This window comes from Pogonomyrmex barbatus, unplaced genomic scaffold (assembly GCF_055798465.1).
Source record: "Pogonomyrmex barbatus isolate J1 unplaced genomic scaffold, ASM5579846v1 scaffold3, whole genome shotgun sequence".
NCBI lineage: Eukaryota > Metazoa > Arthropoda > Insecta > Hymenoptera > Formicidae > Pogonomyrmex > Pogonomyrmex barbatus.
This window is the reverse complement of record NW_028297127.1, coordinates 19,332,859-19,359,419: the sequence shown is the minus strand read 5'-3', so window position 1 is coordinate 19,359,419 and position 26,561 is coordinate 19,332,859. Positions and strand designations below refer to the sequence as shown.

At 43.4% G+C, this 26,561-nt stretch overlaps 1 protein-coding gene across 13 annotated transcripts in view; it reads right to left on the bottom strand.

Moving 5' to 3' along the window:
* The window catches only part of LOC105423912 (bromodomain adjacent to zinc finger domain protein 2B), a 151,512-nt gene that overhangs the window by 40,245 nt on the left and 84,706 nt on the right, over positions 1–26,561 (bottom strand). For all 13 annotated transcript variants that reach the window (XM_089080259.1, XM_089080263.1, XM_089080264.1 and 10 more), the window contains exons 3-4: positions 13,450–13,507; positions 5,061–5,226 (exon numbers count right to left, since the gene is read on the bottom strand). In XM_089080259.1, coding sequence (XP_088936385.1) covers positions 5,061–5,217 — 157 coding nt within the window. In that variant the 5' untranslated portion in view covers positions 5,218–5,226; positions 13,450–13,507. The remainder of the gene's footprint in view (positions 1–5,060; positions 5,227–13,449; positions 13,508–26,561) is intronic.

Here is a 26,561-nt window from a genome sequence, read left to right as displayed (position 1 = left end):
GCATATAGCCGGCGGCCACGTGAGTCCGACATACTATCGCTCTCGCACACGTACAAACGAGAGAGGCGTCACTTGCCCCGAGTTAAAGTATGTACTCGCATTTACGCGTTCTCCGGCACCGGCCACGTGCACACGCGTAAACGACAATAGTTTACGCACACATAAACTATGCAAATGATCTTTCTAGATTTATGTAGATAACGCGCGATCTATGTAGACATCAGCTATAATGGCTGTAATTACTCGTGTTTCCTCATGTACGTAAAAAGTGATTGTTCAAAATGAAATACACCGTTATTAAAAGCTGTTGATAAAAAAAAAAAAAAAAAAAAAAAAACAACACGAGAGAATATCTCTCTCTCCCTTTCTCTCGTAAAAAAAAAAAAAACTAAATTTAGGAATAATTTGTCTGGACATTTATATCTCCCATTTTATTGGATCATCGTATCAATATCGCGAATTGTTGCGATGCTTAATACATTGAATGGATTATTTAGCATTGAAAACACGCGATAAAAATACGAATCCGTAATTCGTATTTTTCCAGCGCATTTCATGCTAAATTAAAAATCCAATTTTCATTTCGCGTTTACATCAATTGCATTCGGTCGTGCTTTTGGCGAAATAAATTTGCATTCCACGTTAAGTGCACAATATCATTGCCAGAGATTCTCGAGTTCGAGAGACACCACATTTATACGCATACAAAATTCGCGGATAGAAAACTATTAACGTCGTTACTATACAAATACAAAGTGGAAGCGAAAATATTCTTTATTAAAGGCACAAAGAAAATACTGGAAATGTTTCAGCGGGATTTATTGCGTCACTCACGTTTTAATCGCGTCTCCGTTCGCGTCTTCGATCGAGCTCGCCAGCGCGCATGGCGGCACGATGAGCTCGACAACAAACGAGCTTTAAGAGGAAACCATGGCTCGCCCGGCGGTGTTCGTGTCGGGTGTGGGTGGTAAAACCGTCAGGTCGCGAAGGGTCACAGAGCAATGGAATCGCAAACGAGCGATGAGAAAGAGAGAAAGAGAGAAAAGGAGGGAGGGAGGGAAGAGAGAGAGAGAGAGAGAGAGAGAGAGAGAGAGAGAGAGAGAGACAGACAGAGAACGCAATAGGAACACAAAGAACGAACGAAACGCAGGGACGGAGAGAAAGAAGGAAGAGAGAGACAGTAATTTTTTCCTGCGCTCGATTCTTCGTCTTTTATTTCCCACGAATGACAGCGTTTTATTTGCGACGTACGACATAAGCTAACGATGATGCATGCGCGAGAGACAAACGAGCGCGATAAAGACCCCGATAAGCGAAACGTCAAAATATCGCTGATGAAGAAATGAGCAAATAATCCAAATAGCCGTCGTCGCATTATCGTTGCATAATGTAAGCCTTCGGTCTAAAATCTAATGTCTGACAATAAGAATTAGGAAAGCTTTCCGAAGGAAGCATACCTATTCGGAGCGACGGAATTCTTCCGTGGCATTATCATTCGCATGCAAAGTTCTCCACGTGCGTCTTTCACGTTATCGCGACTAATTTGGCGGATAATGGAGACGGAGAGAGAAAGTTCCTTGCCTGCCTCGTAGGAAGGGAGAATCAAGGGAGAATCAAGGGAGAATGAGATAACGCGCGGAGACGGAAGAGAGAAACTGCGGTACAGAGCGGAGAAGTATCGTTTACCCGCATGGACCCTTCCGTTTCCCTATTTTGCTTAAATGACGACGTCTTCTCATCTCACGGTGCACTCTCACCGCGGCGCTGATACCGCCCCGCGAGTTCTCCGCCCTCGAGATATTAACGATGCCGAGAGATCGACGTCGACGTCAAGACGAGGAAGCGGCGGCGGTGGCGGCAACGGCGGTATAGATGTGAGTATATATCGCAAGCCCCTCCCCCCCGGATAGTGGCTTCAAACGAAAACTCTGCCGCGTCCAACGAGTTTCTATCGAGCGTAGAAGGTAAAAGCACCACGCGGGGTTGCGGAGAAAGGGAGAGAAAGCGGGAGAGAGATGCGGATAAAGGTAGAACGTGAAAGAGAAGGCGAATGAAGCTTCGAATGAAATGGAACGTAGTGTGGGTCGACCAGCGCAAACGACAGAGAGAGAGAGATAGTCAAAAGAAAGAGCGAAAAGAAGGGGCGAGGCGGGGGGGAGGGCGAAGAGCAGGGAGCGAAGAGAGCGTGATAGCGCGAAAAGAGAGCAAGAAAGAGGGACACAGGCTCCTCATAGCGCGCGATGCTGCTGCTGCTGCTGCTGCTGCTGCTGCTGCTGCAGAATGAGGCAGGGACGAGGGAAACGAGGAACACGAGAGGGGTGGGGAAACTGCCGCAGACCTCGGTCTGCCCGTGGTAGGCGAGGTGAGGTGGCAATCAATAAATATACAGAACCGGCGAAGAGCGAGAGAGACGGAGGGTGGCCGAGCGACCGAGCGAGCGAGTAAGCGAGCGAACGAACGAGCGGCGACCGACCGAGAGCGAGAGAACGATGGTAAAGAGAGAGGAGCGCTTCGCCGGTTGCGTCCAACCGTCCAACCGTTCGTTCGTTCGTTCTTGCGTCCCCAAAGCCCTACGGACCTAAACCTGGATGTGAGGAAGGAGAAAAAGCGGTGCGCGGCGGAGGATCGAGCGAGATGGCGCGGGCGAAAAAAGTCACCGGCGAAGACGGAGACGGATGACGGACAGCGATGGACAGGAAACTCGGGTACGAAGGAAGGGAGAGGAGACAAAGACAGAAACGCAGCGAAAGGCAGAGAGAGAGAGAGAGAGAGAGAGAGAGAGAGAGAGAGAGAGAGGAGGGCGGCTCGATGACGGTCCAGGAAATACGAGGAGGGACGGCGGAGTTGAAGGTGAAGCGACGAAATAAACGACGAGGTCCCGTCTTCGTCGAGAGCGATGGAGGTTCTGCTCAAGATGAGAGGATGAGAGAGACTTTCGGGATGTAATCGAGATGGGCCGAGAAATGAGGAGCACAGAATGCACCCCCGGCTACATTAAGAGCCGATTGTTCCATCCTCGTGTAAAAAAACGTGATTTATCTAACAAAAAAAATACATGTATGCATCTTGTAGACTATAACTCTTATAGATTAGTTTAGATTTATCTACTGAAAAAAATCAATTCTTCAACTCTTAACACGTGACATTATTATCATTTTTTCGTCGAAGTGTTTTGTATTTTTCATATTAAAAGCGGTAGAAGTCGCAAAATTAATTGTGAGACAATTTTAAATTGGACTCAAAATAACTCAAAACAACATAAATTGAAATATAATATCCAATTAGAACTATTAAAAAAAAAAAAAATGCAAGCTTCGTTACGGAAATTCGTCGATTAAACAATCTTTTAAACCGAATCATCGAGATCTCAATTTGTCAACCGATTTCCATTTCTTATTCTCGAATACGAGTCTCACCTGGCGATGTGTAAAAAAGTTGAGGGGTAACGTATCTAAAACCAGCACTGGGAACCAGTCTAGAAAAGGAGCGCGAGTCCTATCCTTTGTCGCGAGGAAGCGGCCGAGGATCGACGGAAGGAGCCTCGATAACCTTGGAAAGAGAGAAAGGCTGGGGTACGATGTGCGCGCGCGGGACTAATTGATTTCGGGACGAAGCGAGGAGGGAGAGGAGGAGGCCCTTCCCTCGTTAAGGCGGCACTGATATATATCGCATTGACGCGCGAGAGTGTATTGGGGTCCGCTTTTGCATCACTTGTCCGGCTTTCAAACGACCCTGTAAATCCACGGCAAGTGCAACGACGTCGTAACGGTATGCGTAGAGAAAATAACCCGAGACCGTGAAATATGCCTTACTCGGAACAATCTCCCCCGATTTCATTGGTGAGAGATTATTTACACGATAAGCCTTATCATGTCGATTGATTATCCCATTATTGACTGAGAAAACAAAATGTATCTAAACCAAATAGATACGAGAAATAGTTGTGAGTTCGATCGGTGATTTTTTTGTTCATAAAAGGAAGCAAGAAAGAATCGAGGCAAAAAGAAAATAAATAATTCTTTTTGTATTGATTGACCCGTAGGTTATCGCACAAATACGTCTGCAAATAATGAATAGCATAAAAGAACGCGCATGTTTTTACGGGAAAAAAAACTCGCCAATTTCTTCACTTTTTAAATTCGCTGTTGCACCGGAGTCCTCCAATTTGTCAGCTTATGTACTCACGGCCCGATCATGCGAGATCGTCGCCCGTCGCGGAAACGTGCTTCGGCGACCGAAATCGGAATCGCCAGGAGCAAACTTCCTCCTGGAGAAGCATCATAACTCACGCCGACAAATATGCCGTCGGAACTCGGTTACCCCCTTGAAATACCGTGCACGCGCATCTACAAACCGCCCGCGCGTTACACGGGAAATATTTGTTTTGTCTAAACAATATCGCGTACGATCACGCGGATCAAATAAAATGGAGCGCTTCCGACCGGCTGTCGGGTAAATTAGAAAAACAAAGGGAGAGGGCTATCATCGGGCTCGGGAACGAGGCGGAAGGATTTGTTACACGGGATACAAACGAGATCATTAGTTAATGAACAAACGCCATTGTTCCGTCGCGGATACAAAAATCACTCATATTGTCTATCTGTCTATCCGCGCGCGAGTTTGCTCCTTCCGAAATCTGTTATCTCCGACTCCGACGCTATTTCCGACGATCTTGCCGCCTATAATTAACTATCAGAATTATATCGGAAGATAACTGATTACAATATATATATATATATATAGAGAGAGAGAGAGAGGGGTCGGTATTTCTACAGAGATAGAACTATCTCGGCGCTGAAGAAACCCCGACCATTAGAGCGCAGAGAGCGCTCTCTCCTATTATCGGACTTCTTTTCCCGACCTATCTTCGCCGCTTCGCATAACGATGCCGCTTATCGCGACGTAGCGCGTCCGCACGTAGCGGCCGGGTGGGCGCGCGCGCGCACCAGCGTTTTACAGGTCGAACGAAACTAGCGGAAAAGAGAGAAACACGAGAAATCTAAAAAAAAAAAAAAAAAAAAAAAAAAAAGAAGGCAGCGGAACGAGCGAAAATGACTTACCGCCGAAGAGTGCAGTAGGATCGAGCAACGGATTGGCCTGGTCCGCCTGGAGTTTCTCGGAGGTGGAGGTGGCGCCCGGAGTCGCCGCCGCCGCTTCAGCTCCGCCACCCCCGCCGCCTCCACCGCCCCCGCCCGATGCGGAGTTCTCCTTCTCCATGCCAGTCCCCTGAAACATCGCACATCCACCATGGTTTCGTTACACAGGTTCGCTCTCACGCGCAACGCGCGAGTCCGCAACCGCCGCCGCATCTCGCCAAGGACTCCGCACTTTGCCGTTCTTTATCTCGAAAAACCCGACGGGGAGGAGGAGATGGAACAGGTTTCGCGCCGCGCGCGATATTTACGACGGAGTTGCGGCGCGGTCGACGCCTCGAGATTTCGATGCGCGAAATTTTTGGCGAGGCGTGCTGCCTCGACGACGCAGGGGATTATTACGAGGGAAGAGAGATGATCAGAGCGCGCTTTATCGGCCGACTATAGCGGAGCGGATTAAAAATACTTGTTTGCTCAATAAATATATGGCAGATGTAATGAAAAAATTTTGGCAGGGGCATTTCTCACTTTTTCGTTGACGTATTTATGAAAAATAATGTTTAACGATGTTTAGTAATAGTATCCCGAACATTCTCACGGAAAATGTTATTAAGTAAAGTCAATTGAATGTAAATTGCGTGTAACGGGTTAACTTATTTTAGTGAATAGCTATTCAATAAAATCTTCAATTAAATTCTCAATTATTCTTCTATTAAATCTTAATTCCACACCGTGAGAGGTCGTAATTTGTAATCGCAAGGAATAATCAAATTTCTCTCAGGTGATCACAATGATAAAAACCATCGAAGGATTCCGCTATTTCCTATACAATTTCCTGTATGTACAATAGCTTGCAACATAGAACCGCATCGTCGCCTCGAAGGCGACATTACGGCTCTTCCACCTAATTGCGGCAATTAAGCGGATCGCCGTGGAAAATGCTCGCGTTTCTCGTGGAATATTTCTCGACGAAAACGAAAAGGAAAAAAAAAAATTGCGTTCACACATCTCAAGCGCGGATACTTATACACGTACACGCTCGCATACACTCGCATACACTCGCATACACATACACAGCAGACATGCACACACACGAAAGCAACTCTCATGCATTTGCATTCGACGACTGTTTACCAGTCGAAGAAAGGCTTCCTCCAGCGGTGCTTTAAATAAAGGTCGTTCTCCCCTCCATCTTTTCCCCTCCAGCGCTTCAATCAGCTGACTGGCGCACTCCCCTCCCTCCGCCGTCCAGCTGTTGTATAAATATACATCGTTACAACGTTGAGTTAGGTTAGGCTGATGCTAGGCTAGACGATGCACCGGCGACGGCGGCGGCGGCACTGCTATTATCATACAGCCAACATAGTTATCATACGCATGAGCCCACGAGGTCGTACACGAGCAGGATTAATGTCGTCGCAATTGCGTTAATTAATTCTCCGAGCGAGGATAATTTTTCACCTTCCGTGTCTTTCGGTCTCTTCTTGGAAAATATCAAAGTTTTAACCATTTTCATAAATACACACGACATTTCGCCAATGTGCTGATGTCGCGAATGCTTATGTCAAGCACGCATACATACATACGCACACACACACACACACACATATATATATATATACACACGCGCTACGTATAGAATTACGAGCATCTCTTTCCCTCTTTCTATCTTTAAAGAGCACCATTTCAGAAAGCGCGAGTGCATCATTTAGCGATAAACGGATTCTCAATTCGAATGGAATGCTGAAACGACATTTACTACCGTTATTAACTCGTTAGTTCTTAAATATAGCTGTGCACGCTGTGCGAGCGAGTCGTCTCAATGCGTTTTCTGTCGCTATTCACGCGGACGGAATGCGTTTTCAAACGCGAAAGAATCCGTGCTCGACGGAATTAATTCTGCTTCTGTTGAAAACGGAATTTTCTCATACTCGGAGAAAGTTTACGCGAACGTGTATCCGCCAGCACGAGGAACATACATCCCCGTTTACGTAATACACCGAAATTCATAGGCGGGCTAACATGTCCCCATTAAAATTTACTCGCGCGACGCGTAATCGATTATCCTCCGACGGGATCTGATGTATTATTCATTGCGACAATAGGAGAAAGAGTTCCGATGCGTAATACTTCCTATTCCACATATTATCGTGTCGGAACCAGAATAAACGCGATAGGGAAAATTCACTGTACCACCGGTCTCTGGTACAACACAATAGCTTTCATTCGATGCGCCGCGAGCTCGTCACGCGATCGTTATCGGCGACGTATTGATTCAAGTTGGACCCTCGTTTTTATCGGTTCGTACAGTCTTGTCGAAGAGCTTCTCGCAGAGCATTCCAGGATTTCTACGGTCGCGTGATCGATCCGCTAAATGATGGCGAAAGTAACGTATAAATAATTCCGCGTCTTTATTCTCGTTAATCTATATAGACAGAGATAAAGAAAGAGATAAAGAGAGTACTTTGGTATTGAGTGACACAGCCAGGCGCGCGAAAGAAAGAAGGAAGGCAAGATAATCCGATTTAAATATTTTAGAGATATTTCTAACGCGTGCGATTTCCGCGTACCTTTCTCTCCGTAGCTCCCTTTTACGGTATAAGCCGCTCTCTCTCTCTCTCTCCCACCCTCCCTCCCTCCCTCTCTGAGAGGATTCTTGTAAAATGCTTCTTCTATATTTAAATCTAAATAAGACACGTGGATATCTTAATAGGTTAAAAAAGAGATTAGTTTGTAATTAAATACACAAACGGTTTTAAATCGTATTCTTTCACATTTCTAACCACGTGCAATCTTTTTAATTTGACATCTTCAAAATCAATGCAATAAAATTTTCCTTTTTTCTTTCCTTGTTTAAAATTGGGTTTCTTACATAAAAGAATTCATTTGTAATATATAAAAAAAGATACAAGATACATTACGAAATACAAGAGTTTAAATTTCTACTAATTATCACATAAATTATCGATATAGCTCATAAATTAATTATAAATGTACTTCCTTTTATAAATATTAATGAGAGTTGCTTATACGATTAACTCATAATTATTATCTCTGGAAAAAATCGATTTAATGGTGTGCCAGATATACGCCACGCTACATCGTAAACCCCCCCCCCCCCCCCCCCCCCACACACACACACACACACACACACACACACACACACACACACACACACACACACACACACACACACACACACACACACCCGATAATATAGTATAATTTCAATATCTACAAAATGCGCTCGATTATTTTGCATCGCAAGCAGTTGACAGAAAGGATCTCTTACAATAGGTTTTACTGCGCTTTCAGATTCGTGAATGGTGATGTCGTGCGAAGCCTCTCGTTTGTAATTGACAAAAGAAGCCGCGTAGAAGCCCTTTGCTGCCGGAAATTATCCTCCGAATAACTGTGACAGGAAAGCGTCCTTTCAATATCTGCTAGTATTGCTACTACTGCTACTCCTTTGCTTACTGGTAACTAAAAGCGAAAAGTTGTAGACTCTAATTAGCGAAAATTCAGAGTTTCATATAATCATTGCAATGTCTTTAATCGTCTCAAATATCAAAATTGGTACTTCAATAAGTACCATTTTCATTGAAAACTTGTAAATTATTTCCCAACATTTTGTGACATTATCGTTTTTTATTATTATACTTTTATTATCTACAAAGCAGTAGATTTCATACCATGGAAAGTAAAGAGATCTTTTTTTAAATATTATCTTTTCTTTTTTAGAGTTAGAAATAAAACGCTTGACGACATAACAAAAGCACAGCTTTATATCCCTTATTGATTAATGTTCTGTATTCTATAGACAGAAATGTTTCTCATCTCGATATTATTAAATTTTTCTATTATCCAGTTTTCAATTGAAGTTGCGTCTACTTCGACAATAAATCTTGTCGCGAGGTGTAATTCTATTTTTAAATACAATAGGTATAGTAATATAGATATAGTAATCGAATAAAATTAAGAATTCGAGGCACAACTACAGTTTGAGCATTATTAAAGTTCATTATCTGAACGATATCAAAATTTATTAATGGCGTAAGAAGAGGAAAGAAAATAAAGTTTAATTAAAACAAATATTTCAATTTTCACAATTTTCTTACTCTTTTACAGCATCGAGTAGCGAGATATCAAAATTCGCGGTTGAAATTATCACCTACATCCGAGGAGCGTATAATTAGACGCATCTCCCGGGCGAGCCGAATAACACGGTATGACCGAGCTTCGTAATTATTGCTGCAGCAACGACTCGTCTATCAATCTCTCCGGAAGAAGAAGCTTCTTCCCTCGTGTATCACGCCCAACTCGACGTCGATATTTTCGCTTCGATATGAAATACCGCGAATACATGTTGTTTAACTTTTTAAGCAAAGTATCAATATCATTCGTAATAATCGTGAGGATTTATTGTTACAAAAAATTTTTTTCCCTAGGGTAATAAATTGGTACAAATTAATCAATATTATTATTTTGGATTTTATCGCAAGAAAAATATGCAGGGCTTTCCATTACGTTTCTTTTATGTAACGCTCTTTTACATTAGTTAACGTCACTAACAAATCATATCATTCAGCTTTGTGATTATCGGAGTTAAATTATTGTAAATATAAAACGATACACACGTATCGAAAATAAAATCTCGATACAGATATACACACACACACACACACACACACACACACAGATACAGACAAATACTAAGGGCATTGGCAAAAAGCATCTATTCGTGATCGACATCGCCGTCATCCGCGCACGGCGTTCCGGAATATCCGGGTGAGCCCGCGACGCCACCCCGGTTTTCAGCTAGGCGGGCACACTTCGAGATGCTCGTAAATTGGCGAGAAAGAGAAGGGCGAAGGAACGCCGGCGAAGGGAGCGCGCGGGGGAAAGGATGGACGCCTTGGAGGTAAGGGAGCGCGGGGGCGGTGAACCGAGAGCAAAAGGAAGACACGGACGACCATCGATTTCTCGACCGGTATTACGCTCCTTTCCCTCGGCCGGGAAAAGCTCGAGTGCTACGCTGGAACACCGTCGTTGTCGTGGTAGAGAAAAGAGCCCGGTGACGAGAAAGAAACGCGCCGTTTGTTCGCGAAATGCGACTCCTTGCTGACAATGCGCGTTCGACTTCAACTTATTGCATTTATTCTTTGCGCCTCTTTCGCTCTCCGCCTCCCGTGAGATATTAATCTATGAATATCTCGCGTCGGCTTAAGACAGCTACGAATTCGAAAGGAACATTATTTCAATATTTCAGGAAGCATGGGGAAAAAAAAAAAAAAAATAAAGCCGTTCGACCTTATTACGGTACGCAGACTAATGCAGCCTAATGATACATTCGCATGTTTGTTCTTGTTAATAATGTAGAATTATCTGTGTCTAATGCTTTCCTATTTTAGCATACAGATAGAAAACTACGATAACTACGTTTCTTCGAGGTAAAGTTAAATATGGTTACCACGCTGGAAATATCTTTTTCCCGTACACTCGTGAATCATTGTACGCTTTGGTTTAGCATTTTTACGTAAACCCATTTTTGCATTCACGACGTTGGAGGAGAGACATAATTACGAGCATCGCATTGATGTCACTATGCATCAGATAATACTTCCATATACGTTAATTATACTCGATTCCACTCCCTCGTGCTCGAAAGAAAAACACATAGGTACACACGGGGGGGTTGCTCACAACATAAATGTTTCATCCTGAAGCGAGCGTATCATCGTTATGTCGTAACAGTAATTAGCAAATTTAAATAGAACGCCAATTTGCAACAAGTCCATCGCTATCGCGGTTAATTGCCGTAATGAAACCAGATGTACGTGAGTATAATAATATTTGACGAACCAGAATTTTCGTTTCGAAAAGCTCGCAAGGGAGATGAGCATGTAACAACAAAGGGAGACGCATAAAACTATGACGCATAAAATTGCAGGTTGATGTGTACGAACGTAACAGAGTGGTCCGAATAGCTTCGTCGCTCGGAAGCACGGAATAATGCCGTAATTACAATATCGAGGAGATCGCCGTGACGACGCTATAGCGAGATCATAGATTCGATGGAGGCATGTTTATCGAAATAATTCAACAAATCCGATGAAAACGCGATGGTGCGTTCAACTCGACCCGTTCAAGCGACATGCCGACGAGTCGAGACGCAAAATGCGAAGCACGCGAGCCTCACGAAGAGTGGCTCGCTCGCTCGCTCGCTCGCGGCCGAGAGCTTAGTTTCCCATTCAATGAATCCTTACATGGAACATGTCGCCGCGGACGGCGGACATTACGCGCGTTTCCCCCGTCCTCTCCTCCCCGTCCCCGTTTGTGCCGTAGCAGATGGCACTCCTATCTGCGTCAATTACAGGCGGACTCTTCTCTCTCTCGTCGGGACGTTTCGAGGGAAGAGATACGTGGCGCAACGAGGACCTCGGAGATCTTGATGGTTTCGCAGAGAGCGAACCGACATTATGGGCGGCCGCGCGTTGGTGTGGAGCGGGCGAGAGAGATCCAGTAGAGAGCAGAGAGAGAGAGAGAGAGAGAGAGAGAGAGAGAGAGAGAGAGAGAGAGAGAGAGAGAGAGAGAGAGAGAAGAGAGATCGTCGCAAGAGATGGTGGAGGTGGAGGAGCAGCACAGCAATCAATACAGAGCTAGCAGAGCAAAACCATCCCTCGACTACTTCGTGTGTCGCTCTCGCTCTCTCGCTCTCTCAGTTTCTCTCTCTCTCTCTCTCTCTCTCTCTCTCTCTCTCTCTCTTCCTCGAACGGTCGCCGATATTTCTCTCCCTTTCTCTATTGGGCACATCATCAGTCGCTCTTTCTCTCCCTCTTTCGGTTTATCTCTCTCGAACCGGCGCGAATACAACGGTTGCATGAACGCGCTACAGCGCCGTTAACGGGGACTTCCCCACGCGTCCGCCGAATACACGCGCAGATGCACATCCGTGGCATCGACACACGAGAGCGCGCGTACGTACGCAACGCAACGGGGCGAGTGGGCGTCATGCTAGCGTCGTACATACGTCGCATCGGCTGCAATTATAGCGGCGATGCTCGTAGCGCGTAGCGAGAAACGAGAAACGAGAAACCTGTGCGCGCCTGCGAGAGCGAGCGAGCGAGCGAGCGAGAGATTGCACGAACGCGAGAGTAGGTGTACCTCCCGAGGCGAGCGCGCACACTTTTTCCACGAACTCGGCTATGCCGTGGGGAAAACGCGGAGATACGCGGAAGCTGTAATAAGCGAATTATGTGGGAGTATTCGCGACGGCGATCGATACGAAGAAATGCGCCGGGCGAGCGCCGTAATCCCTTTCGAGAATGCCGCGACGCCCACGCGGTGGAAATCGCCACCGCTCCGCCGTTGCTGCCTTCGCCCCCGTTCGCGGCGAATCGAATTCAAATCGATTGCGGAATGAAGTCATATTAACGCTCAAACAGCACTTTATTCAGCGGATAAATGCGAATTTGATCGGACTGTACTGGAGGTGTGCTGGCTTAAAAGCTAGATGCAAAGTCGACGAACTGCTCGAAATATCGCAAAACGCAAAAGATCTAAAAAAAAAAAAATCATAGAATAGAAATATCTAATGAGATTCAATAGTCTAATGGACCGCGTAAAGTGTATTCGTATAAAGAAAACAACATCTTGAAATTTTTAATTTAATTTACAAATTTTAAAGAACGTGAAGAACGCTTGGTGTAGAAAATAATACTCGTCGGAATTTTAATAAATGGAATTTATGTATTATCTTTCTCTCTTTCTTTACAATGACACATATATTCGGTGCGTGATATAGAGTTCTATAGTCGTATCGGAAGTTCAAAGCGGGGTTATTTTGAGATGTTTAAAAAAAGTTGAATAACATCATATAGTATACATATAGTATAGTAAAGTTTCTATATAACGTTTGCTAAAAATAACAAATCCGATAGTAAAATATTAATGCGATCCGTTTTCCCGACGCGTCTACCGCTTGTTACATAAGGAAAAATCAACGATCGAAATGCTTGAGCGTAAGCTCATGAAAATCGCCGCGGGCCATTCGGCTTTCTACTACATCGCAATTGGAAGAAGACGCGATTAATGAGCCGCGAGAGCGGCGCGATTAATATAAACGTAATTGTCGAACGTAAATTACGGGATGGAGGAAGCGAGAATGCACAGGCAATAAAACTTACGATATTAAATTCGCAATTTGGGCGATATTACATATGCACAATACGTGCGTACGGCCATCGCTTAACGATCATCTCTCTCGTTATAACACGCAGCATTCGATCACCGTGTCCGCGCGCGCGCGCGCGCACGCACACACACACACACGTATACGAGATACTCGTGTACTCACGATTAATTACGAAGCCTCAACTCATAGTAGAAGCCGGCTCCGCGAGACTCCATCGCACCTGAAACACAGAACACATTATGTCATTAGTATAATAACGCCGAACAGCTTAGAACGTTATTTTTAACCGGCCGATGGGTTTAAATTATTAAGATGCGAACACGTGTGATCATTAGCGATTATCTTCTCATCGCCGTACATACGTTCGCTGAAAACGTTCGCGATCGCTATTCGTTATTGCGCATCCAAATTGTGAAATTTTGCGATCGAATCGATGATAATAAAACAAACTTCCCGTTTCTCGAGAGTTATTCGAGTTTCTAAAATTCACGTGTAATTCATATCTGTGAATCGATTTTGTAGAAGTGATGCTGCAACGACAATTCCAAACGCGGCTACAACTTTAAAACTAGTAATTATTGGAGTAGAGTTTCCTCTTTGAATTATGTAATAATGCTATTAACGTATAACGCAAATCACTTGTGCTTGTAGTAAGATATATATAGATTTAACAGCTAAAGATGTGTTATAAAAAAATTTATCTGAAGATGATTATTAATGCGGAATTCAAAAGAATTACTTAAAAACAATGCTACCCTATTCAAAGAAAAACAATTTCTCAGAATTCTATCGTCGCATACGTTGAATTTGCCACTAGAAATAGTCCAATATCTAATTATTTTAATATCACAATACGGTAGGTACATCGTTTTCTCCTCTCACTCATAGATAGTAAAATAGCGCGGTTGTCCGTCACAGTGATGAAAAATAAATGAAAACACTCCTCCGTCTATACCTCTGTAACGGCTGTCATAATTCAGAGCAGTCCGAAATTGAGACTAATTCCGAATCATTCATCATCATCACACGTACGTATCGTAACAGTTAACTGGTCGAAAGGTTCGTTGAAGGAGATAAGTGCTCGAATCTGGTATTCGTAACTATGCGTGCGCTAGTCGATGCACGAAAACGCATCGTGCATATAAACCACATAGAATCACACATCCGTATCGGTATTCGCCACCCTTCCACTCTCCCTTCCCTTCCCCCTCGCTCGCTCGCGCTCTCTCTCTCTCTCTCTCTGTCTCTCTCTCTCTCTCTCTCTCTCTCTCTCTCTCTCTCTCTCTCTCTCTCTCTCTCTCTCTCCGCTCTCTCGACTTTTCCCTATCGGCGCAGAGCAAAGTGATACCACAAACAAGTAAATAGACTGCCAGCTGGAATTGACCAAAGTAATATTTGCCATCGATCGCGTTCGCCGCGGGAAAGGAAACACATAAATGTAGCAAAGCGTTTACATTGGCGTACGCTAATGCATGAATGCCGAGTCAATGTTAGCGTTGCCTGCTTCACCGTTGCGAAGTCGCTCTATTCGGCCGCGCGCATCCACTTTGCGTTTCGACAGAAATTATGATCGATACGATGGATATCTCTCCCGAACGCGCGCGTGTTGTCTGAACCGAGACAATCGTATATGGCGAACGAACGCCGTTGCATTTTCCAGCGTGGCGAATAGCGATACAGATGTTTCCCTTTAAACGCCCGGCACTTTGGATTTTTACGAGCCACTTGCGAAACCGACACGTGATGTCTAGCCGCCCGCTTGTAACAATATCCCTATATTTTCGGCGTAACGCCGGCTTCTTTATGGGACAATCATCGCTACAAGTAATGCACTAAATATATCGTTAATATTCATTACGATGTACACGAGTCATTCATGATTCTTGTCGAATCATCTACTCTTCTTTTTTCACACTGTATAAATCTGTAATTGAGATATCGCGGCGTGATTAATGATAATATTCCTTCCATCAAACGTGAAAAGACAAAAAAAAAAAAAAAAAAGAGAATCGTACCGTAATACCGAAATATGTACGCTCTCGCATATTTATGCTTGAAGAAATTTCTTTTAAAAAGATGCACATGTATTAATATATCGCGTGATATATCAACAAATTTATCGGAGAAAATAGGTCTCTGTAAAGTCCACTAACCGCATTCTGGATACGATCCAAATGTTGTTCCATAAACCAAATTATCATTCACAATCAGACCTAGAGACGGCAAGATAATGTACCCTCACGTAACATTATTATGTGAGCGGGATATTCTCTCCAAACTCGAGAGCAAGAAATACATAGGAATTTCACGAACTTTACATTCCTGGTTACATTAAATTTCCAGCAAAGTTCTTTCTTCCTTCTTCCTTATCGATGAACGTGAGATATGTACATAATGGTGAAGAATGTATCTGATAATGAAACAGTCAAAGTAAAAATTAAATTACATTTGCATAGTAAAATTTACAATCTCAAAGCACAAATTGCTGGTAATCTAAATATTCGTCGTTGTATTCGCCAATCCATATACCTTTGTATCTTCAAAGAGACAAAGATTACGTAAATTTTTACCGAGATAAACAAATATCGTCTATCCCTCGCGCTATCTTTTTCTCACGATCGTGGAAAATAAATCTTCGAGAAAAACGATGTCATTAGCGGCAAGAGTTTGCTGCTATCTTACATCGTTTGTGCGCGTTCAACTTTCCCGACACGTTCGTGAATAATCAATAATCTGTTGTGTAATTAATTACGTGCACTCTGACACGACCTTTCGTTTTTTTTTTCATCACGCGGAAGGCGATTTGCCCCTGGTGACGCGGATTAAAGACTCCAAGACTCAATGGCTCGCTCGACCTCGGCCGATTTTATCTGCCGGGGCATTAATTCATTAATTAACGAGGAAGGCTCTTATCTGCCAGCGTTGATAATGGCCAAAAAGCCTCGACCTAGCACAATCGAGCGTGGAAAGGCGGCGATCCCCGCGTATGAATGCGGAAAAGCCGCATCGCGACATTTCAGCGATATCAAGCGCTTCAATTGTATCCATAATTCATGAATAACGTGACGTTCGTCATCCAAACGTCAATCGCACACATATATGCTCACACACACACACACACACACACACACACACACACACACACACACACACACACACACACACACACACACACACACACACACACAAACGCACATAACGTGAATGCGCAAGCGAGCGCGCGCGCGCGCGCGCGCAAATATTTAAATTAGCGGCATCGTTCGCAATAACAATAACTTTTATTGGCAATATCGCGACGCAAAGCGTCAGCATATTAATCGTTTACCGCTCACTTTTGTGCCTCGTAAAACAAAATTATAAAGTATGAATTGTAAATCATACCGATTTTATTATCGTATTGTTGCGATCGTAGATCCAACAACAATTTGCTTCATTTTCGGACGGAAAAAGACGTGACGCGATAAGAACGTGACCGACTGCCGCCGATAATGAAGAAAAAAAAAAAAAAAAAGAAAAAAAAAAAGGTTTGTTACACAACTTTCTTCAGACCGCTTCGTAATTAAGAATACGCGCCTTTTCGCGCCTCGTCGATGCTCATCAAAGCGGAACACAATTATATAACCCATGTCTATTTGTGAGTGTAAGTGTGGAATAATAATTATCTTCGGCTATCGATCATTTCGAACGGTGCATTTTGTTAAATTATAGATCGACACGCAACAACGAACGGGAACACGAAATGGCCATTTTGCTGTTGTTAACTGTTGATACAGACAGTAGAATACCATCAACCACAACCATTGATTATCGTGGCCATCATGGCATATCTTGCTCACGATTCATCTATTCATGTATAACCAATTGTTATGCCGAAAATGAAAAACCACGAATCTATTCTTGAATATACGCGCTGAATGTAAAATGCAATCATTATGACCTCAATTGATCAATGCAAAAGCATTATATTTGGATTATTGTTGATATTTCGATAATTACACCTACAAGAGGATAATACATATATTGTAATATGTGACGTATGCATTAAAACCGTCAAAATTTATCATCTCTTTATCATCGCGAATTTTTCACTTATACTCGCAAGTTTTCAAAGTTTTTGTTAATTACGATGTGACGATATGATGCAGGGGCATTAATTCTTTTACAATGGTCTAATGGAAGGGGGGGGGGAGGGGAAAACCTCGAAAAGAGACAGTTGGTGAGAGTTCAACGATCCCTCGAGAAAGCGCCTGTAAATTGCGCGAGTTGTAACGAGAGTCAGCGGGACTGAGTCATCGATATAACTTTACGTACGCACGTACGTGCGTTCGCCACCACCACAGTTTCATTCACAAGCATTGCCTTTTTACGCGCTGACGCACGTACACGCGTGAACGCACACATAAGCTCGTTGCTATATACCATAATATCCATACGATACTATGTATAGAATATGTCGGACAACTTTATCCCTATCGTCGTCGATCGTCACAAGTCTTTTTTTGATCGTTGGTGGATTTTTATCGCGATAACTAAGAAATATTATTATTACAGTTGCAATTAAAATATAATTAAATGAACTTCCAAACGTGTTACAAAATACCTTTAATAATACTGTATGTTAAATAAAATACTTTTATTAACAAAGGGACTCAGCTCGTATTAACTAATAAATAGGAAATGTAAGAGAAAACAAATTGGATGGTTAAATAAATGTTTAATTAGACCAAATAATAATAACAAGTGACGGAACTTTTCTCGGTTATTTCAACTTTCTTCTATACATCCTTTCTATACTTTTACGTTACATTAATTTTAAAAAATTTCAAAATATATTTATTATCGACGTCTGTCTATATCGCGAAATAATCATCGCGCAAAATTATTAATATTACTAATGCTCCCCCTTTTCTTTACAACTTGATTGAAACCAATGAAATCGCTTCACAATATCTTTTTTTCGCTAACGATACGATGATTATTCATTGTTATACCCCCTTTATTCACAAATACGCGGTCAAATTTAATTTCACCCCTGTTCAAAGGTCCCTATCGCGTGGTTAATCAACGTGGCAAACATTTCGCGATACGTATTGCGCGACATGCGCGTACATTGCCATTACCGGCGTGCACAGAGAAACACGCGCGACGCACACGCGAGCTCTCGTGAGCGAGAGACCGAGAAGAAAATACGTAAACCTCTATTTTATACGCTACACGCGGCCACACACCACACACATACATACGCGCGCGCGCGCGCGCGTGCGCACTCGTGTGCACCAGTTCGGATATTATTCACTCGAGAGTATGTATAGACACATATATACGTTGAACTATATACATATATATGTATACAAGTCCGACATACATACATGTATGTTTACATACGACCTTCCCCATGTACGCCGATATCTGGGTCAGTGTCTTCTCCGAGAGTGGCAATTTCGATCTGCGATTTGACGTGCGAGCGTGATTTCTTCAGTCTCGCGCACGCCCCATTTTCGTCATCGAGAGATCCCATCGTGCTGACTTTGATGCACTTTCGAAAAACCTTTCGGCACGGGACATGACGGTCCATCGCGTTTTTTATAAAATTTTCAGCGGACAGATTTTAACGAATATATTTCAGTTTCAGTCGGTCTTCGTCGAATAAAAATTAAAAAATGCAGGCAGGAGATTCCACGTTACGGAGACATAAGGCTTTTCGCAAATGTAAACTTCAAATTTAAAATATTGACAAACTAACGCGACGCGATTACTCGAATTAACTATTTCTAAAAATTCGGCTAACGGCGTAATTTAGATTACACGTCTCTTATCAAAGCCGCAACACACAAATATCAATGCGAAAGAAAAATATGCGCATTTCTTACAAACGGAATATAAAAGATAAAGAATAAAAATAATTTCAATTGACAAATTCAATCTCGTATTATGCACATGTCCGATACGTCTGAGGCATATAAACATCAAATCATCCGGGCAATTGGCCACTTTGTAATATAGCGATAAGTTAAGTAATTAACGCGGAAAGGGATACCGTTGTTCGTTGAATGATTTTTCCGATTTTTACGAGCGAGATTATCAAATTGCCTCATATCAATTACGAGATCCGTGGCTACTAATTGCTCCTGTAAGTTGCCGCAGCACAATACGCACGGCCATGATACATTTTAACAAAATACTTGGTTCATTTAATTATGCAACGACAATGCTCTCCGCTTTTCTCTTTGTCGCATTCGGCTGTCATTACCGATGTAGTTAAAGTAGTCATGATAATGCGCGCAAATTTATTCCACGCGAAACATCTCTAATGCAATACCCGACGGTAGCCACGTATCTCTTTTCTCGATTCGCATTAATGTAATAATGGATCATCTGTATATTCGGGATTTCGTTAAAAAGCTTTTCGTTGTTAGCCGGAGTAGAATTATGCAAAAAGTATTACGGGAATCTTCTCCATGTTGTGTAATATTCTATTCCGAATACTATACAGGCGATTCGTGTTAGCGGAAATGTTATAATACGGTCCCGTCATTGCTACCGTTATCGCGTTCTCTCATGTTAAAACCAAAAAGTGCACATCCCGTAATTATCGTAATACTTAATTTAAGTGAGAAAATGAGCGATTGTATCGTAAGTATCGCGAGGAATAAAGGAGTCTTAAAAACGGCAAAAGTAAAGTGTAAATATAATTTAAATTAATGTAAATTGTAGAATGAAGATAAAATATAATGCGAGTTATCTGGAAGGAATATCTTTCCCGTTTATCAAATGTACTTATTACCGCGCACTATATTTAGCCGCGAATAAATCTAGCTTTATTCATTTTTTACCGGAGTGTGCGACTTCTCTTTTTTATTATCCGTCTCTGTGAAATTTATAACTGTGACTCGCAGACGTCTCTTTCTGCCGCCGGGGCGCCCCGCATATAAAATCGCGGCGCGCTGCTTGAAAATGCAGTTCGCGCGGTAGCGATCGCGCGGAATAATATACATACGTGTCGCATATATGATGTATCGCGGAACGCGGGATACTTAAGTATACTCACGATAATTAAGGCATGAAATTAATTTCGCGGGCAACACCTTCGATACGTCACGCGGCCGCGCGACGAAACGACCGCGGGGAAACGGTTGACGCAATCGCGCAATGGTTACGATTGAGTAATGTGGGTGAAGGCTAATGGCCGACCTCAAAGTTTTAATCGACAATTTTCGCGAAGCAACCGCGACGCAACGCGTTTATACCTGTCGCAATATATAATCGATGTACGAGCATTTTCCACGAGCAAGTTCGTTCGGCTGAAAGAAAGATTAACCTGCCCCGTAATAAAAAATAATGGACTGTAAAAACCGCCTGTGTTCATCTACTCGAGATATTTCTTTCATTTATAAGAAAATATAACACGAGCGTGGGATGCCAATATGCTTGACAGAGGCAGGGAAAGCAATTAATAACGCCCGACGATAAAAGTGGTAGTTGGCGATAATAAACGCGGCGATATTTTACGCGTTCCATAGAATTACGGTCAATTGAATTATCAATATGACGATAAAACGTTACATTCTTTTTTTTTTACGATTGTCATGATTGTTTGCTCGTCGCGTCAAATTACGCGAGCTATGGTTTTGCCTTTTGTCTCTATTACGAGTGACGATTATGAGATCCCGAGGCTGAAGCGCGGCTGCCAGCTGTGAGGAATCATCGTACTCGATCGAAGACCGTAACGTTTTATAGTTTTGAATCCGGTCGCGGTCCAGGTGGTAACGAGAAAGGCGGGTTCGAGAAGGGAAATACGCGTTTCTGGGCCCCTCGAACTCCGCAAGGTTTCGCACCTGCACGCACGTTCCAGTTCTCAGAGTCGCACGGCCTAGATTTTGCTCTATTACGATCTCACCTCTGCCGTAATCCTCGCTCGCGAAGTTTTCTCGTTGCGTTCGACTCGCGATTCGTCGAACGGTAACAATCGGGCTGTCGAATGGGAAAAATAGAGATTTTTTTCAAGTATCAAAAGGGGCAGAAAGATTAAAAAGTCAACTGGTAAACAAAAGACCAACGCGAGCCGGTCGTAGGTAGAGATAACAAAAAATGTCAATAACAATAGAGATGATTGAAATTCGTTTTGACGAAATTTTTCAAATAACCGAATAGTAGTTTATCTTTCAGCGCGGAGATTGGAATTGGCAAAAAGATATTTTTAACTTTCTGCTTGTAAAAAGAGTGTAACTGTGTAACTAAAAAATTAAACAATATAACAATTAACTACTACAAATTTAATATGTAACCGCCTTTGATTTAATACGTATGAAGTAAAATTTTATCAAAAAAAACATCGATAAAATCTCTCATTTTTTCCTCCTTTCATTCATATGAAGATTTAATTATCATAAATTATCGTTTAATTATTCTAAATCCATTTCCTCATAGTAAGCGTCAGTCGAGTGATATTGAACACGGGAACGGTCTAACGGTCGTTTATAACTCTTGCGAAATCAATCGGCAATCCCGTTTGAGAACCGAAGGTAGATCGTATCTCTCGAGCCTACGTTAACTCGCGCGTCTCGGTTCCGATACTTCGTTACGGAATATTTCGCAAGGAAGCATTGGAAACACGCGCCGCACTGGGGCAATAACAGCGCGGCAGTCGCAGTTGGCCATTCGGTTAGAAACCGGAAACCGCGCTCCCCCGCCGAGGCAAGACGAAACGAAATTGGCGGAAGTTACGCAGCGAAAACGCCTCGCATCGCCGTCGCCCATAAATCAGCCCCTTGGCTTCTTTCGCTCTCTTCTTCTTTCGCTTCCTCTCTCTCTCTTTCTCTCTCTTCCTCCTTCCTCTCCATCGAGTTCCCTTCGCGTCCTCCTCTCGACCTTTTTCTCTTCCTCGCTCTTCTCTTCCTTGATTATTCTCTCTTTCAGTCTCCGTAGAGACGTATCCACTTATTCGAACGGAACGATCGATCATCGACTCGAACGAAAGCGCAGGATGAACGAGCGTGAGCGCAAACGCGATAGAACGACACGTTCGGAATCGCGACCCTTGATATACGCGGAATTCTTAGTATTCATAAACCAATACTGATGATTATTCAGCGGATGCAAATACTGTTTGCGTTTGCCAACATCGCCCGGGGCGAAGAAACGGCCGCGTTTTCGACGTTAATAACTACGCCGGTGGTGCCCGATACGCGCCGATAATAATAAAGACAAAAAGAATATGAAGGATAATAATAATAATGGTTTGGATATACCGCGATGAGGGAAATAAGGAGAAATACACACTGAATTCTTACGTATTATATATACTCCAGCGTTAATAAATAATTACACGATAATGAGTAATAAATACACAAATACACTTGTGTGTATTCCATATACATGAATCAACGCGAACGGTGAGATAAAAACTGATTTGATTAAAAACCGAGCGATCATATTTTAGCACCTCGTTGTCACTTTCACGTTTTGCCACCGCAATCGATGGTTCGAAAAAAACAGTCGGATTACACCGAACAAATCTCAGCGAGAGTTCACCATTTCAATTCTTGAGAATGCCTACTCATACAAAATCCAATTCGAGAGAGTTAAAGGTGAATTTTGTGGATGTTCGCGCTCGATCGCCCGCCGCCAGGTAACCGATTGCGTCACCGCGTCTGAAATATGTTCAGCCGATTACGTGGAGTAGCGCGGAATCCTTTCCTCGTGGAGCGGGAGAGACAAAGGGTGCCGCTCTCGTGCGCGCTGATCTCTCTGGAGCCTGGGGAACACGCGTTCAAGGCCTATCCCTGTAATGGGCCCATAAAGATCGACGAGACTCTGCGAGATGATTCGTTATCCCGCGCGCCGACGAATCCTTCTCCTCTCCGACCGCCGGCAGGGCCATCTTGTATAAACGGGGGGGAAAAAAAAAAAATGAAAGTCGCGGCGCACACGTCACGCTTCGGTATGGCTTTTTGTCGAGGTGCAAAGCGATGGAGAATGTTTTACGATATATAACATCTCGATTTTCAAGTACAGTCGCGCGAAGAGGCTTTTGAAACTTTCGCCGAGCAACTAATTAAGGCGGAAAGGAATTCGGTTTATTGCAATTCCGCTTCTGTTCGCGGATTTAATGACGTCGCAGATTCGCAGACTATGAGGAAAATGGGACAGAGTAAGACACGTGCTTCAGCAGTTCTTCGTGCAGAAAGATACGATGGTTACGTGTTTTTATTAAAACTTGCGGTTCTGTCGCTTTCCCAGAAATAACGCTAGGAAAAAATGCAAATATAGAAAGCGTTACATTTTTAGAGTTTATCGAAAGCAGATTTTTCTTGCACGTAAAATAAAGTATTATTATAAAGTAAAACATTTCAATGTCGGTCTCTTATACCAGAAGAAACTTTTCGTTACAATTCGATCATTGTCCCACTATCACAAAGCTGTGAAATAATTGGCAAACATCGATTTTTATCGGAAATTCTTTCTTTATGTCGATTAAATAGCGCAACGGGATGCTATTATTGTTCCAGATTGAGCTCAACTGCGGGAGAGCCAAGTAAAATGTCGATTGCAGTCGCGTACACGCTAAAGTCACGCATTGTGTGGAAAGTTCAGGCGTGAGTTCGGCCAACTTCTCGATATTATATGTAGCAGACAACTACTTCGCAAACAACGTTTAAGCGCCAGACGGTTAACGTACAGGATTTACATAAAGCGCGGAGTGCCGCACTTGATAATTGCTCATGAAATAAAAAACTTTTAATCTTGACCAAATGACATGTTATGAAAAAAGAGAAAAGAAAGTATCCTTCATCCATTCCATTCCATCGAATATAATATTATAACGGACTTTTATATCTTGGTTGCAGAGGGGAAAAAGGCGAGATCAATATCGAATTGTAACTGATTATTATGCCGTCTATTTTTTTTTTTTTTTTTTTTTTTTTAAGAGAAGATATTAGAGGATCTGACATCTACTTGGCTTCTACATGTCACGCACGTGGGATTTCGGTCCCCGGAATCGAGCGATCATGCGGCATATGCGGAGCGCGGTGACGTCGATCGTGTCAAACACGTGGCTCATTCCCTTACATATCGCGCTGATTAAAGTAGGCACCTGCTTTCGAGAGAAAATTACATTTCTTTTTTTTTCCCCGTCGAAACGCGCGACGATCTTTTTAAAATTGTCTATATCGTTAAAAATGCGTAATTCTGAAAACGCGTGCGCGCGCGGACTCGATAATTAAACAGTCGCGCAATTACACCAGGCGTACGCGCGTGTGCGGGCTGCCGCACGCACACGTCCGAACCTCGGTCCGAGCCTCGCTCGTCGCTGCCTCGTTACTCGTTTTCCCTAACGTTGGGACGACCGCCTCGTTTAATTAAGAAATGTGTTAACTGATAAGTGCAGATGAGCGGGAGTTACGCATACAGCGCGTGCGCGCGTCCGTATCGCTTTCACGAGCGGTAACGCGACACCGAGTCGGAACATTGAAAATTCCAGAGACTTCGGAAATATGAAAGTTTATCTTGAACAATTGGTGTCACGTCGATCGTGACACTACTACATTGTCCCTTGTGTGATCAGCAAAACTTAAGAAACTGGAAATAGAGTATTTTCTGATATCTGTATATCGATTTGACAAGAATTAAGGATTCGATTTCGAGCAGGAGCTTCCGCGATTCAGTCCAATTATTTTCACGCGAGAGAAATAAACTCTTGCAAAGCATTATTCTTTTAAGTATAAAAATTCATCTCCTCTGTTATCTCTTTCTTTATTTGCACCTACAAATTTTGAAAGATAAAAGCTGAATCACGAGTAAGCGGGCAAGACCTTTCTTAGAATTCCATGTGTCAGACGGCGAGTGGTCCACGCATGCAGGATGTTTATAAGTGCGCAAGCGTAAGCGTGAATTCCACGACGTAATTGACGGTATATTGGTGATGCTCGTGGCGTCATTAACTTTGCGTCATCTTGCGACCTCGTGTTACGCGTATGATACAGCTGATGTCTCTCCGACCGAACCCTCCCGCCATTCATCCTCCGCGGTGATGAATAATCGCGTAACGATCGCTCCTATTCTCTGATTCATCGAACGAAGACGTGACTTTTCGGAAATATCCGACCAACGCGGCTCACTTTGAGAGAACTAATAACGCTCGTCTTATCCTCCTTTCGCGCGTGTCTATCGCGGCGCCGCTCCTGAAACAACCTATATATAATCGGCCCACATTTATCGCGCGGCAAATGCAACGGTGGGCGTTGATATATCGCCGACGTTTATTTCATTTCTTTTTTTCGCGCGCTTAGAGCTACAACGGTGCGCGCGCAATGAAATTGCGCCGCGGATACGCGGGAGCGAGGTTTTCCCTACGCGAGTCGCGGAGCGCGATTTTTCATGCGCACGTGCGACGACGCGGGGCCTCTCGCACTTTATACGCGCACATGGTCGGAGGGGGACGCACGCATTGCACGCGCGTACATGTACGAGTGCGTGCGCCATATCGGTGCCATAATTTCGCATCATGCCTCTGCCTACATCATACCTGCTACGGAGAGCACTCCTGCAGCTGTCGGCTTTGCATGCTGTCTGCCTCTCAGCCGGCAGAGATCACGTTTCAATGGTCTCGATGCTTTCAATGGTTTTTAACGGTGCGAACGAGCAAGCGTGCGAGCGAACGAGCGAGCGAGCGAGCGAGTGTACGCATCGCCGGCTTTTCAATCCTTTGCAAATTATCGCGCGGAATTGCGAAAACCGACGATTCGCCGAGCACTCGAGAGAGATTCAGCAAACTATAATACGATCCTACGGCTCCGATCGTTACCCGTATGACGGCATGGAGAACTTTCGTGATTTTCATGTAAAACGATAAAGCGTCGTATTATTCCAGCGTGTGCGCGGGTCAAGTGTCGCGAAATTTATGTATTTATGGTGCGTTATGTTCCGTCAGAATTCAGTTGATTTAATTTCGGTATCGTTGCACGCGAGATTTCGGATTAAAATAAATCCGGTGAAAAACTTTTTCACGAAACGTTCCCGATTATATGATTAATGTACGAACGGATTTCACATTATTATAATTAGCCATAATCGTGATGAAATTGTACTAAACGAATCCTTAAATCTTCTCCGCTCTTTCTCTCTTCGGCATACATCGGAGATCGACCTCACTGAACATTTATCCGCGTCTCATGAATTTAATAAAATCATTTCTGGTTTAACTTTGCCGATAATCTCGCACAGGCCGAATGCGCATATAGCGCGGACTCACTCCGAGCTCGTTTCCGTAACCG